This window comes from Engraulis encrasicolus, chromosome 23 (assembly GCF_034702125.1).
Source record: "Engraulis encrasicolus isolate BLACKSEA-1 chromosome 23, IST_EnEncr_1.0, whole genome shotgun sequence".
In the NCBI taxonomy this organism is placed as follows: domain Eukaryota; kingdom Metazoa; phylum Chordata; class Actinopteri; order Clupeiformes; family Engraulidae; genus Engraulis; species Engraulis encrasicolus.
In genome coordinates, this window is record NC_085879.1 from 23,574,645 (window position 1) to 23,589,277 (window position 14,633).

At 40.8% G+C, this 14,633-nt stretch overlaps 1 protein-coding gene across 1 annotated transcript in view; it reads left to right on the forward strand.

Annotated features, from left to right (window-relative positions):
- Positions 1-14,633, forward strand: part of cdhr2 (cadherin related family member 2) — a 37,714-nt gene that overhangs the window by 14,898 nt on the left and 8,183 nt on the right. The window contains exons 13-26 of the mRNA XM_063189874.1: positions 311-472; positions 1,273-1,334; positions 1,923-2,169; positions 2,766-3,005; positions 3,491-3,566; positions 6,530-7,123; positions 7,832-7,903; positions 8,986-9,035; positions 9,292-9,446; positions 9,681-9,774; positions 10,446-10,534; positions 11,000-11,059; positions 12,887-13,028; positions 14,575-14,633. The exon at positions 14,575-14,633 is cut by the window's right edge and continues 63 nt beyond it. Of these exons, the coding sequence (XP_063045944.1) occupies positions 311-472; positions 1,273-1,334; positions 1,923-2,169; positions 2,766-3,005; positions 3,491-3,566; positions 6,530-7,123; positions 7,832-7,903; positions 8,986-9,035; positions 9,292-9,446; positions 9,681-9,774; positions 10,446-10,534; positions 11,000-11,059; positions 12,887-13,028; positions 14,575-14,633 (2,102 nt within the window). The remainder of the gene's footprint in view (positions 1-310; positions 473-1,272; positions 1,335-1,922; positions 2,170-2,765; positions 3,006-3,490; positions 3,567-6,529; positions 7,124-7,831; positions 7,904-8,985; positions 9,036-9,291; positions 9,447-9,680; positions 9,775-10,445; positions 10,535-10,999; positions 11,060-12,886; positions 13,029-14,574) is intronic.

Sequence of the window (14,633 nt, forward strand, 5' to 3'; positions counted from 1 at the left end):
TGGGGGACTTAGTAGTGCTTATGCCTCATGAAGATCAGGGGATCGAATTGTTTTGGGTTTTTATTGGTGTTTTTTTAATGCATTGTGCAGACACGGCAGAGCATACTTCCAGCCACTGTATGACACTATTGTCTAACCCTTGAAAAATAGTTGCTCTGGATATGCCCTGTAAAAAGTAAAAGTTCCATGAAGAACCGTCAATTGCTAGGGTTGTTTCCAGAACTTTTAGACTCTTCTCAGAACTTTTAGGGTTAGGGAAAACAAACACATTACTAACATGAAATATTCTTTCTTTTTTTGTCTTTTTCAGATCATAGCTGTGGACAGTGAAGACACGGCATTCCAATCTACAGCCATCGTCACCATTGCAATCAATGATGTGAACGACAACAGTCCCACATTTAAAAATGAGACGTATAAGCTCGAGGTCCCAGAACACAGTCCAGCTGGAACCAGCATAGCAACTATCACAGTAGGTCGAATGAACTACAATATTCTTATAATGAACTAAAATAAAACTAGGGTTCACATGTTAGCCATTAGTACATGTGTAATTACCGTATGCATAGGTGACCTATAAGTGAAATTAATTAAGGTTATATGATTATACCAGTAATAAAGGCCTTATTCATTTTCATTTGTAGTTTATTTGGCAGGGGGCAATGCAGTGCACATTATTACAAACATGAAATGGCAAGGCTGTCACAACTTGTAGATGTGAATCATAAAAGGTTTATGACCAGATGGTTAATTTGCAACCCCAATCCCTGATCAGGCTACCTATTCTAAATATAGAAATATACAATTACATGTTATGTTAAAACATGCTTCCTATAGCATTACAACCTTGAGCAAAAAAAAGAGAAAACAATATAGTGTGTGTGTGTGTGTGTGTGTGTGTGTGTGTGTGTGTGTGTGTGTGTGTGTGTGTGTGTGTGTGTGTGTGTGTGTGTGTGTGTGTGTGTGTGTGTGTGTGTGTGTGTGTGTGTGTGTGTGTGTATGTGACATATGAGCTTTGTGTGCATGTGTGTGTTACCTTCTATTGCATGTTTTCATGATTACATTTTTGGTTTTCCTTCAGCCTGTGCTTCAGTTGTCAGTTAATGGTAAAGAATAAGAAATTTGGGAATATCTGCCAAACACATGATTGATTTTGCTTAACATATACAGACATAAAATAAAGTGTTACCAAGTGAATTGCATCTTTCCCTTGAAGAGCACCTGTGCTCATTTCTGTCTTTTGAAGATATTTGTTAATCATCTGCTTGGCAGGCCACGGATCTGGACACAGAAGATCAGGGGAACATTGTTTACAAACTGCTTCCAGAGACCATGTAGGTTTTCTACTTCTCACTGTATGAAATATTTTGCCATTTCACTATTTGCCTTATCATGTCATTAAGGAATTGAGCACTGGAATACTATACTTCACAAACAATCCTCTGAAATAGGGGTGTCAAACTCAAATTTACAAAAGGCCAAAAACAACCCTACTGAAATTGTGCGTATGCACTTAATACTCATAGTTACAATTCACACACACTGTTTCCAATCACATATGGTAGTTCTAATGTGCACAGATTGTGTTTCATATGACTGTGAGCTGTTTCATTGGCCTGGGCCCACTCATATTCCTGTAACACACCAAGTTTCATGTTCAAATCTTGTGTTATACATTATACGTGCAATATACATTGGAAATGATCTCGCGGACCAAATAAAATGACTCGGCTGGCCAGATTTGGACCCTGGACCTGAGTTTGACATCCCTGCTCCACAACTATTCTGTATACCTGGATTTCCTCAAATAAGAGCCAAGATTACCTACTATTTAAACAATATTATAGATTGATACACTATTGATAGATATTGTTAAAAAGCCCTGTTGAGACTACTGTTGTCTCATTATTATTTGTTTCCAGCCTGACGTACTTCGATGTTGTTGAAACAACAGGGGAAATTAAAGTTAAAAATGGCGATCTTCTGGACCGGGAGGGTCGTAACCTATTCTCTGCCACGCTTCAAGCCAGGGATATGGCCAACAACATTGGCTCCGCCATCCTTGAAATCACCTTGACGGACATAAATGACAACAAACCCAGAATGGTCAGAGAAAAATATATCGAATTTGTCAACGAGGGTGATATGAATTTCCAACTCCAAATACAGGTATGTGCTCTTAGATGTGAGCAGATGTCCATTATTACACTTAATATTCTCTCAAAGCTCAGACCTTTGTCACTTAAAAAGCAGTTTTATTTAGGATTGTGTTGCATTTCCTGTATCTCACCAATGAAAGCATTGCTTATGTTCAGAATAATGTTCAACATGGGCAACATTGTAAGAATTGAAGTGCTCTTTTCCAAAATGTAAATGTATAAAAAAAGAATATACAATAGTGTCTGAAAATCTGATCTTTAAAAATGATTTATGATTTTTTTTGTCTAAAGGGTGTATATTACGTTTTGGAAAAGATCTCTTCAAATGCACCAAAATATTCCTCTAAGGTAATCTGTGAACTGAAATCAGTGGTGTCGTCTACTTTTTTTGTGGTGGGTATACTGTATATATTTGTGCCATTCTAAATAATGGATCAATCAATTTTAAGTAGGTATACTGAAACCCCTGAAATTTTGAAGTGTACTGCGTATACCTGCATTCTACGTAGACTACACCACTGACTGAAATCATAACTGGTGATGATGACAATGACAAGATAACAGTAATGATGGTGGTGGCGATGACAAGTGTTGTTCCTTTGACAGGCTTTCGATGATGATGAAGCAAATACACCAAACAGCGAGATTGTGTACGCTATACTTCCAGGCGACTACAGTAACAACTTCACCATTAACCCAGAGACTGGAGTCTTAAAACTGAACGAACCTTTAAATAGAGAAGCCATCGACCCGTCATTAAATGGAATGATAAAGCTGAATGTGACTGCTTTCGACAAAGGAACACCGCCTCTTGGATCTTCGGTCATGGTTGAAATCAATGTTTTGGTAATGATTCAGTTGTGGTCATGATTTAACTCTGGATGATTACAGTTTTTGTTGCTTTGTGTGCCTTTGCATTACATGCAGTGTTGGGCAGTAATGCATTACAAAAGTAATGAATTACTGTAATGCATTACTTTTTGCTGTAATGCAGTAATGTTCAGGGCAAAAATCTGTAATATTTACTTAGTTACAATACTAAATAACGTAAGTTACAATGCATTATAATGACCTGGATTTTAATGGTATTTAGTGTGGTGGGTCAGAAAGAAGCTATTCCTGAACCTGGTAGTTTTTAGTCTGCATGCTGCCAAGAACACCTCCTTGATAGCCATCAAAGTTAATTTAGTCATTTAGGCTAGAGATTTAGGCCTACTTTAAATAAGACGGGGAGGGCATGTTCAGCAAACAAACTAATCTATAGTTCTTCTTCTTCTTCTTCTTCTTCTTCTTCTTCTTCTTCTTCTTCTTCTTCTTCTTCTTCTTCTGAATTTCAGGATGTAAATGACAACAAGCCTCACTTCCAAAAAAAGGAATATCACTTTGAAGTGAAGGAAGCTGAACAAGGTACTGAAGGCTCCTCAGATTACTTTTCTCAAAATACTGTGTCTTATGATTCACTGTAAAAATGAAACATTTCCCCAAAAATGTTTGCCACCATTGAGGAAACCCTGAATATGCTCTAAGAAAACTAAACGTTCCTCAAAATAAAATATGTAGGCCTTACAAATTGGGTCTTGGAAGAACCCCAAAAGTTTTCTTGAAAGTTCCTCAGAGAATTCTTGGAACCATTATTGGCTCCTCTTTAAGGAACCTTTAAAGTGTTTATGAAACGAAAACAAACGATCATTCCCATTAAAGCCTTGTTTTTTCTGATAGCATCGATGAGACTTTGAACCCAATCATCCTGGAGGAACTTGTGAAAATGGCAACTCAAAGTGTGAATTCTGTGAAATTTGGTGTGACTAATGAGCTGGGCTGTGACATCAAAGAGGAGAGTCCCTGGTTTGCTAGTATGGCGATCTGAGAAAACAACACACATTTGATGGACCCACATCTTATAAAGGAACCAAAATTCTGATACAAACATCAGCGTGTCGAAAAACCACACATCCAACCTCATGAGAAAAAAAACAGCAGCACAAATCTATTTCAGAGGCACTGATACATCTGCAGAAAGTGACATGTCTGACAGACGAAGTGACGATTGTTGACCTAGCCTGACAGTTTGTTTTCTTTATGGTTACGGTTTGCTAAGGGCGCTTTGCCATGACCCAAAGATGACATGGCGTGTGTATTTGTTGACAAATGGGGGGCATTTTGATTCAATTGCGCGATATAGTGTCATTGAAATGCATGAACATGCAAAAATATTATCAACTAGAGAAAAAAACGGAGGTAATAGGCTGTTGGAGCAGCCCCGAAATCCTAAAAAAGAAGAAGAGAGAAAAAAAGTAGGCCTACGCTATATGCATCTCCGTTTATTCGCTAAGCAGTAGCCCAGTCTGTGAGTTGGCTGTCCTCGACCGAGAGCACCACGGAGGCTGAAGCGCGGATATCCCAAAACCAATGTATTGACCAGTTGAATGGCAATCAACAAAAAGTGCATATCCCGAGAGCATTTGCATCGGTTTGGCATGTAATGTGCATTACCCTTTCCTGAAATCAACATACAAAGCAGATGAACAAGGTAAAACGTAGCCTAAAGCAAAGCAGTGCACGAGCAGTTACAGGGGCAGTTTCAGTCTGCACGCCGGCGATGTCAATTGTTGGAACTGCTTGAGACAATAGCATTCTCTTCAGTCCAACCATGCCCACGATCTCCACATTTGTGGTGAAGCACGAGGGGTGGAAATGTGCCGAGCACAACAGTGACCATGAGCTTGCTTCAAAACCACGCCGGTGTGGCAGCTTTTGTGATATGCACCGGAATTCTCATCCACATGTACATCTGCTTGTACGAGGCTATGGCAAGCGATGTGGGACAAATGTATGGCAGGAAGCGAATGTCAACATAAACAGAGATTACACAATCTTCGATATGGTCAGCAAATGTTTTGGGACTGTCATTTATGTTATGCCTACACTTTGGAATTAGATCAGAGTCTTGTTGTTACACAGGCATATTTGATTTAGCCCAACTGTACCCTATACTTAACTTTACTCAGTCTATCCTACAAGCAGATAGCCTACAGGGCGGATGAGAATCCGGTGCATATCACAAAAGCTGCCACACCGGTGCCTGCGTACGAATTGGATCCACAGAGCCCTTGTTTTAGCCTCCTCCACAGTTGGCCACAGTTCCATCATTCTTCACAGAAGGGAACTTGTGCAAAGATATTCCCTCTGTCAAGTAGCCATTTTTGCAGCTGGCACCGTTCGGCCCTCCAGCAACACACTGCTTGACACTGCGCTTTGGTTTGGTACTAGCCGCCATTGATCTGAACAAGGTGGAATGAGGTGAACTCCCCCCTTTTATGTCACGCATATCATTTGCATAAAATTTGCATGTCACCAAAAAAACCGAACATACCACTTTTTGGGAACGTTTTAACATGACTTTTAGGACAAAATATCACCCAGACAATATCCCATTTTATTCACAAGGCTTAGAACTGTCAGAATCTGTCCTGGAAATGGTCCAATTCCTTTACTTTGTTTTCGTTTCATAAACACTTTAAATAGCCACTGTTGAAGAGGTTCGGTAAGGAGCATAAAGACAAGCTGGGCTACTTCACAGTGACTAGACCCAGAGAAGACTGGAGCACTCAGCAACTTTTTTAGAGGTTTTTTATTTTGGTGCACAAAATGACTGACGTTTCGGCGCACCTGCGCCTTCCTCAGAGTCAAACCATACTGGTGATACCACAGTCAAAATAAAGACATCTTCCCTCCCTTCTGCTTTGGCATTGGTTCTTCAGAAGGAGGTGGGTGTATGTAGTAGTTAACCAGTAAGGGCACTCATGGTAGATCTAACAGTTTTCATTTGTCAGTAAAAAATAAACTGAAGGTAAGGAGCCTTCGGTAAGGAGCCTTTGATTTCTTTCCAAGTTCTTCAGAGACATTTGAGGGTTCTTCAGAGAAGTTTCAGGTTCCCCCATGGTGCAGCTGATGGTTCTTAGAGGAACCTTCAGGGTTTTTTTTTTTTTTTTTTTTTTACAGTTTACCTGCCATTGAAATTTGTATTTCCAACAATCACATTCACACCAGCCATATTAAAACTAAATAGTTGAAATCAACTCTGTGTTAGATAATATTTGGTCTCACTCAAAAATAGTGTTTAAAGCGTTTAGTGTTTAGTTAGGGCCTGTAGTGTTTTCACTCTTCTTTGGTCACTTTAATATTTTCAGAATTTATTCTGAAAATGTTGAAATTACACTGGTCACCTGCAGAATTATACACTAGTCTAACCTTTGAGTCCAAGTTAGAGCATGTTGACTCTGCAGTCACAGTGTCCTAAATACTTATTCTGGATTTACTATACATGTTTACTGTGAGATATTAACACTCCATTTTTCATTGTGTTACAGGAGCTTTCATCAACAGTGTGCTGGCCAAGGACGAGGACCAGACAGAGATGAACAACCGCATCTCCTTCAGCATCAAAGGAGGCGGGGACGGCTCCTTCTCGGTCCGCAGCATTCAGGCTACGCCACGCGACCTGGGTTACTGGGGCAACATCAGCGTGGACCAGGACACCATGCTGGACTACGAGACCCGCAAGTCCTACGAGTTCGAGGTGGAAGCCATGGACCTGGACCGCAAGAGTGACACGGCCAAGGTGTTTCTGAAAGTTCTGGACGTCAACGATGAGACGCCGACCCTGCCCACAGACATCATCCTGAAGGTGAAAGAGAACACCACTCTTGAGGGAGACGGTGTGTTTGGGACGATTGTCGGCAAGGATGTCGACACCAATCATGAACTGGAGTACAAGCTTGTCAGCACCGAGTGTCCCTGTTTTAAGGATGGCGTTTGTGAGGAAGACTGGTTCTTGGTGGAGCCCTTGGGGGAAGTAAAGCTGGATCCAAAGTTTGTCGTTGACTTTGAAGCGTGCCATGAGGTTATCTTGCATGTGGAAGTGACTGACATTTTAACCGAGGTCGGGAAGAACAGCAGTGAAGGTGAGATGTTTTCAATGTTAAAGGAACAGTCCAACCTTTTTGATTTTTCGCACATTTGCAGTATTTCCAAGTATTACACATGAATGTGTGTATGATTTTCTTCTCAGTGTGTCCATTACACAGATGTATTATTAGTATTACCCATAGATTGTTCTTATAGTCTCAATGGTGTTACCATATCAGCATAGCGCAGCATAATCGCTGGAAGTGAATGAATGAATGAATGAATGAATGAATCAATGAATGAATGAATCAATGAATCAATGAAAAATGAATTCAATTTAAAGTGATTTATAAGTACATTTGATGATGTTTTATTTGGTACCAAAGACTTCCATTGCTATGCTTAATATGGCTATAGGCCTACTGGCAATGCAAAACACATAGAGAAAAAAAACAGGGCTTACCAGTGCTTACTATTATCATTATAACACAGGAACTCTTCTTCTTCTTCTTCTTCTTCTTCTTCTTCTTCTTCTTCTTCTTCTTCTTCTTCTTCTTCTTCTTCTTCTTCTTCTTCTTCTTCTTCTTCTTCTCATCCATTCCTGTTCTTCAAAGTTCAAATTCCATGGGTATGTCAGTCATTGGTTTGTAAGATGGCAATAAGTTCATGAAGATAAATTACTTGAATGTATATCATTTATTTTGTTTCTCCAAAAACTATGACAATTACAGTGAATGACATTAAATGGCCTCTTATTTTTTCAGGGCAAGTCACGGTCAAAATTGAAGATATAAACGACAACATCCCTGAGTTCATTCCCGTACAGCCTCACTTTGGTAACACACATTGCTGACTTGTGTCTCTGAGTGTGCATGTTCATTATATGTACATGTATCAGATATTGCTTTTAAATGTTGGTGGTCTCTTGATGTATTTCTGTACGCATATGTTTTGGCAGTGTCAAGTTTGTTGGTTCATGAAAGCAATTTTCCCTCATGGCACTATAAAGGAACCTGTTATCTGTCTATTTATGACCTAAATTACGTGCCTGTAGCAGAGGTGGGAAATAATTTTGGCCCTGTTGGGCCACATGAAAAAACACTGAAAACGCAGATGTCACAAGAAACTTGCCTGTGTTTATGCTGGCTATGGTACACATTGTAATGAAATATATTTAGAAGAATCAATAGAGTACCTATGTACTTGGTGAATTGCAAACCTACAATACTCTTGTCTTGGGTAGGCATTTAAAGAGAGATGGGAGTATCCCTATTAGAGATGTACAGGATCCAAGATCCGGTTCAGGATCCGGCAGGATAATAGGGATTTTCAGACTATCCGGATCCGGCAGGATCTTAAGCAGTAGATCCGGTATCCGGCAGTTAACATTCCATTGGCTGACGCCTGCGCGCCGCCGAGCTCATTGCATATTTTTAGATGCCCTCGGCTTCTGCCGCCTGCTCTCCCATACAAAGTCAATTACTTCCGCATCTTCCCACGCGTTCAACGCTGGCGATGTGACCGCGCGGTCAGAAGTTGAACTTCATCTAAAAATATGTAATGAGCTCGGCGGCGGCAGGCGTCAGCCAATGGAATGTTCACATTTTTTCTAAACACGAACGCTTCAGGTTGAATCTTTTGTCTCGTTCAATGCCCCTGACTTGTGCTTTCCAGGCAGGAGTCAGCAGCGTTTTAGCTCTTTCAACGCCGGCAGTGTGACCGCAGCATTAGGCTTAAATGGGTGAAATGCTGTCTTTCTTGTACAGGCCCTCTGGGCCAGATGAAATGGCTCAGTGGGCTGGATGTGGCCCCTGGGACTGAGTTTGTCCACCTTTGACCTATAGACTGCTTTGTTGTAAGTATTACTGTTTCCACATGTGTAACGGTTTCTGTTTTTTTTCCTTTTTTTTAATCACAGTCATCATCGCTGAAGACATTAAGCAAGGCAGCTCAGTGGCTGCTGTGTCGGTGAGTTATTGTCATCTAAACATTCTAGTTCTAAAATTGTGATTATTGTGTGATATTGTCTTAAATTAAGATTTACTACTTTGTAGATGATTTTTTTTACTTTAAACTAGAAACGTGGGCTTGTCATTTTTCAGCCTTGTTTTGCCTTTATTTATTTGTTATACCATTCTTTGCTGTCTGTGTTAATTGATGGCAGGAGTGGATTAATGAATGTGCTCTCCTCTCCTTATGTGTACACCATGTGTTCTCTCTGAAGGCATATGACCGCGACTCAGGAGAAAACGCTCTCATGACCTTGAAAGTGCTTGGAGTGACTTTCACTGACCTCTCTAATCAGACCAATGACGAGGGTGTCATTTTCGAGGTTACAAGCCTGTCACAAACGAACAGAAACTGCTCTGCAACAATCAGGTAACAAGTCCAAACAAGGGTGCATTTCTCGAAACCAAAGTCGCTTACTACATTATCTGCTTTGTTATTTTCAAGGCATTTTCCCATTGGCAACTACCGGAGTTGCTAACAGGCTAACAACTTCTCTTTTGAGAAATGCACCTCAGGGGTGTGTTTCCTGAACTACGTCATGGGTTAGCATTAAACTACGATTTTTCTCTTTTTTCCTCTTTTCTTTTGCATTGCTTTTCACAGCTCTTTGAGGAGCCTGGGTTCCACGCAAGGGCAATATTTGGTCAAGGTTGAGGTGACAGATAAAGGAGGTCTGAAGTCAACATCTGAAGTCTTGGTAACTATATCCCTGTCTTTTGCAGTAAATCAGGCCTGTAATGGTAATCTGGTAGCCTGATAAACCAGACTAAATGTGAGATTGAATGTTTAATTTAGTCTGACCCTGATGAACGATACATCCGAAGATTGTTGGTGAGAACAACCGTTGTCTTTCAAACTGTGCCTGTGCCTATAGGCCAACGCTCCACCGACCAATCAGTGTCATCTTTCTTGTTGTCCATTTTTAACATAGGTGTGACTGGCTACTATAATACCTGTGCATGACGGGCTATTCAAACGTCTTGTGGTTTTTAAAAAAAATGTCATATATTGTACCGGTTCCCGATCAGAAGATTAGATTAAATCTATTCCTATCATGAGAAAAAATTTACTGCACAGGAAAACTACTAGTGTTTATTTTGCACTTTGGCCAGTGAGTGTAAAATTTTCACCGTTATTTCTACTCAATATTGTGTAAATATTAAGACCTGTAGAGTTGAAATTACACTGGCGACCTGCAGAATCTTTCGCTCTTTTGACTCCAGTGTTAGAGTAATTTGTCTTTTTTTTATTTGAATATTTCATGTAAGTTTACTCTGAAATATTGACACCCCATTTTTTACTGTGTAGGGGTCACCCCGTTATAAGAGGGCTTCAGAGTCTAACAGCTTTCATCTGTGGTTGTTGTAGATTTATACGGCTGCCAATGACCTCCGAGTGACTCTACAGTTCAACATATCAACGGACAAATTCAACGAGAACAAGGATGTCATCATATGGTAGGGGAACGTTTGACATGCTCCATCTTTTGATACTCACATGCACCTATACACAGTAAAAAATGCAGTGTTAATTCAACACTCAAAGAGTTGATTCAACATTTTCTGGAGTGCATTTGGTCCCAGAATAAGTGTTGAGTTTACCCTGCATTTTTTTTATCCGTGTATGTGTCTTTGTAGCCCCTTAATGCACGCCGCACCTCCAGTGGCGCGCTGTAATAGTCATTGAAAAGTTAACTACCATAGTGCTACACTACTATGACACAACACAGGGCCATTAGTAATGCTGCATTACTAAAGCACTCCGACTTGGTTATTATCATTCTGGTAGCAGCAAATGTATAACGCCGTGTCTTAACGGGCAATGCAATGCAATGCAATGTAGTGCAAGTGCATGTTGTGCATTGTTGAAATGCAGTGGTGTGCTAATGTCTCCGTTGCTGTCGCTGTTGATTTCAATTCAAGGGCACTGGAGCAAGCCACAGGGGCGACTGTTCACATCATGTCAGTTAACGCAAAACAGAGGTAGGCTTCACTACAGTTTCATATATACTTCTTTTTGTAACTAGCCTACTGTGTTGTTAAATGTTTGCACTGAAGTGAGTGCTTTCAATCACATTTCAAAGATGTATATTGCAGAGGTGTCAAAAGTAAGAGTAATACAAGTAAATCCATGGTGTTAGCACAGCACTAGTTCATGATATTACATAGTTGTTACACCATTTACTCCATTGTACCTAATGACATTGATAGACTGTGCCATTACTGAAAAACACTAAACATCTAACCCACCACAAACTTGATCTAACCAGTGAAGAGTTAGCTGATCGTAAGACAAGTACTAGCTCTCCTGGTTACTCAGATAAGTTAACTGTGAAACTGGGTTTCTTTTTTTTTCTTACTTTTACGTTTGCTTTTGACACCTTTGGCAAACTGTACATGTGAATAGTGACAGTAAAACTAATGACTACTTGTCATTTGGTGTGCATTTGTCGTCGTCATGGTCCCCATTCATAAACAACTTTTAGCTCTTTGAAATCTACTTCAAACATATCCAAATTTGACTGCCATCTCATCAGCTAATCAGAAAACAGAATTCCGTTGCAGAAAAGGATGGTCAGTATTTGGCAGGTACACCGAATATTTTGAGTAATGAACATTATTTATTCACTGTATGATTGTATGACTGAAGAATTGTTCATTCTAATTGCAATAATTAACAATGAAGTCTACTCCATCTGCTTATGTACTGTATTTATTTATTTGGAAATGATAATAGCATGACTATAACAGACAGTGTCATTCTAAAGGGACTCAGAATTCAGGGATTGTATTACTGCATATTCACCAGTAGGAGGCAAAATGTTGACAATAACATCAGGGTTACCCTAAAACAGGGGTGGGGAACCTTTTTCATTCGAGGGGCCACTCCAAATTCCTCCAAGGCCCATAAAAATCTTCCAAGGGCCGTACTATGAACACAAACCAGGATTTCCCCCTGCACTTTAGGCCTATATTGAAGGTAGTCACCTTAAAAACAGACCCCAGCTTCTCTAGGTCCCCTGAATATAACCTTATGGTAATGTAAACGTAATTTCAAAGATTCTTTTTCAAAATATCAATGTCATATTTCATGTGCAGCTGGATAACATTGAAATTATATCAGGGCCCGTATAAAATGGCCTCAAGGGCCGCAAACAGCCCTCAAGACATAAGTTCCCCACCCCTGTCCTAAAAGCTGCTATCACACTGTTTCTGTACAAGCACAACACTCTGAAGTCTTTTCTCCAGGTAGAAGGGGTGCATCTGCTTATTATAGGCAGTGATTCTCAATCTTTTTTTTTACAAACGCCTCCTTGACCTCAACATACGCCTCTCAATGCCCCCTTAGTATTGAAAAATGAAATAGGCTACCCTGCTTTAGCCTAAGGGTAGGGCACTAGGTTACCATGCCGGCGACCTGGGTTCAATTCCGGCCCGGGTCATTTGCTAATCCTCCCCCATCTCTCTCTCCCACTCACTTCCTGTCGCCTCTCATACTCTCCTGTCGGAATAAAGGCAAAAAAGCCCCCCAAAAATATATTCTTTAAATGAAATAGGCTAATGGGACCCAAAATGCCCCTCCTTTCAGCGGTCTCCTTCTCAACGCCCCCCTGAGGCTTCTCTAATGCCCCCCTGGGGGACTTCATAGCCCTCATTGAGAAACTATTTACAGACTGGTTAACTAAATCCAAAGCACTTGCCTTTGAGTTGAGGTAGAGTCATTAAACAACCCTTTATTTTACACTGGGGTACACAACGATAAGAGAAAAAATGTCTCTATCAATAATTTTTCAATTGTATCTTCAACAGGTCAGTTCAGACGATAGTGAACGCCTACTTCGTCAAACCTGATGGGTCAGCACTGTCTTACGATGGAGTCATGAACGCGGTGATTGGCAATGAAAACCCAGAATATCGGGATGTACTCCTAGAACTGGGCCTAAACGCAGTGGTGAGTATAGTAAATCTAGTCAGCGCTGCTGTACTAGTGAAAGCCCACCGAGGAAACTACCATCGTCATTGTAACACAGCACTTATGCCATGTCCAGACCAAGAGCGAACTACGCTGTCTGGTAGCGTGGGTAGCAGAAGAAGTTGCGCCTTGAATTCGCTGTATTCGCTGCAGACACAGCATTGACATGTTTGATTCAGCTAATCACATAACGGCTCTGGCTTGACAGCCTGGGACATTCGGAGATATGAACGTTCCGATTGGTTTTCGCCGAACAGCGTCAGAGCGAATTCACCTGCGATTAGATTTAGTTTAATCGTCAAAATTCGCTCTGGTCGCGCAAGAAGCTTCGCTCCTGGCGAATTCGCTTTGGTAGCGCAGGTCGCGTGCCCTCCATAGAGAAATAATGACTTCCGTTGCTTCGTTCACTTCGTTCGCTCCGTTCGCTCCGTTCGCTCCTGGTCTGTACACGGCATTAGGCTACCTAACTACCATAGTACTGCACTACTATGACATAACACATGGCCTTTAGGGATGCATTACAACTTGTTCATTCCCATTCTGTTAACAGCAAATGCATAACAGGCCTTAAGCCTGTGGTACGCTTGCTGCGAGCTGTAAATTACGCGCGTCACCATCCAGGGGGCAGAGAGCATGCAGCGTTGCGATGCGGAAATTGGGAACACAGACGGCAAGGAAAACAGAAAAACAAAAAAAAGAGGGGCTCCCTTGTTAAGGAAACAATACTGCTACTGGTCCTATATTTTAACGCTCCTTTTTCAAAGTGCAATAAGGAAGTATGATCGCAAATGTTTGTCATTTTGGACAAACTAAATTAGACGCTCTTAAAAGTTGCTGCCAGTGTCGTTTTCATCAGAAGCACAAGCATGGAACTGTGCAGTCTTTCGTACGATCGCCCCCAGCAAGTTTGAAGACATCGCACCGCACGCATTTGGCTGCCGTGTCCAACACGCGCAAAATTGACATTAAATATGCACGACAACGCGTGCATGATCGAATCGTGCACGCGCACGTGTATCCTACAGCAAGCATGACGAGTGCCTTATTGACTGTCAAAAAGAAATTTTATTTAGGAATACACGCTTAACAAGTGATTAATTTTGTATCCTACATATGTCTTATGAGTCACTTATAGACCGGTAGATAGTTAGGCATGCATTAGTAGTTGACATGTGAACCTTAAAATAATGTGGTAGGTGTTACCGTAATGCAGAGGTGTCAAAATAAAAGAAAAGTAAATTCATGGTGTAAGTACAGCACTAGCTTAAGGTATTACATAGCTGTTACTCCATTTACTCTACTATACCTAATGAGGTATAGACTATTTGTTACTGAAAAACACTAAAAACCTAACAAGAACCCAACCCACCACAAATTTCATCCAATACAGGCCATCTGCGTCCAAGTACACAGGTCTACTGGTTACTCAGAAAAGTGAACTGTATTGGAAGGAAAGTGTGTTTCTTTTTTGTACTTTTACTTTTGACACCTGTGCTGTAATGATATATTCTGGGGTTTTTTTCAGACGCCTCCTGACCCGGCGCCAGAAGTGGACCGCACTGAGACATACATCCTGCTCGCAAC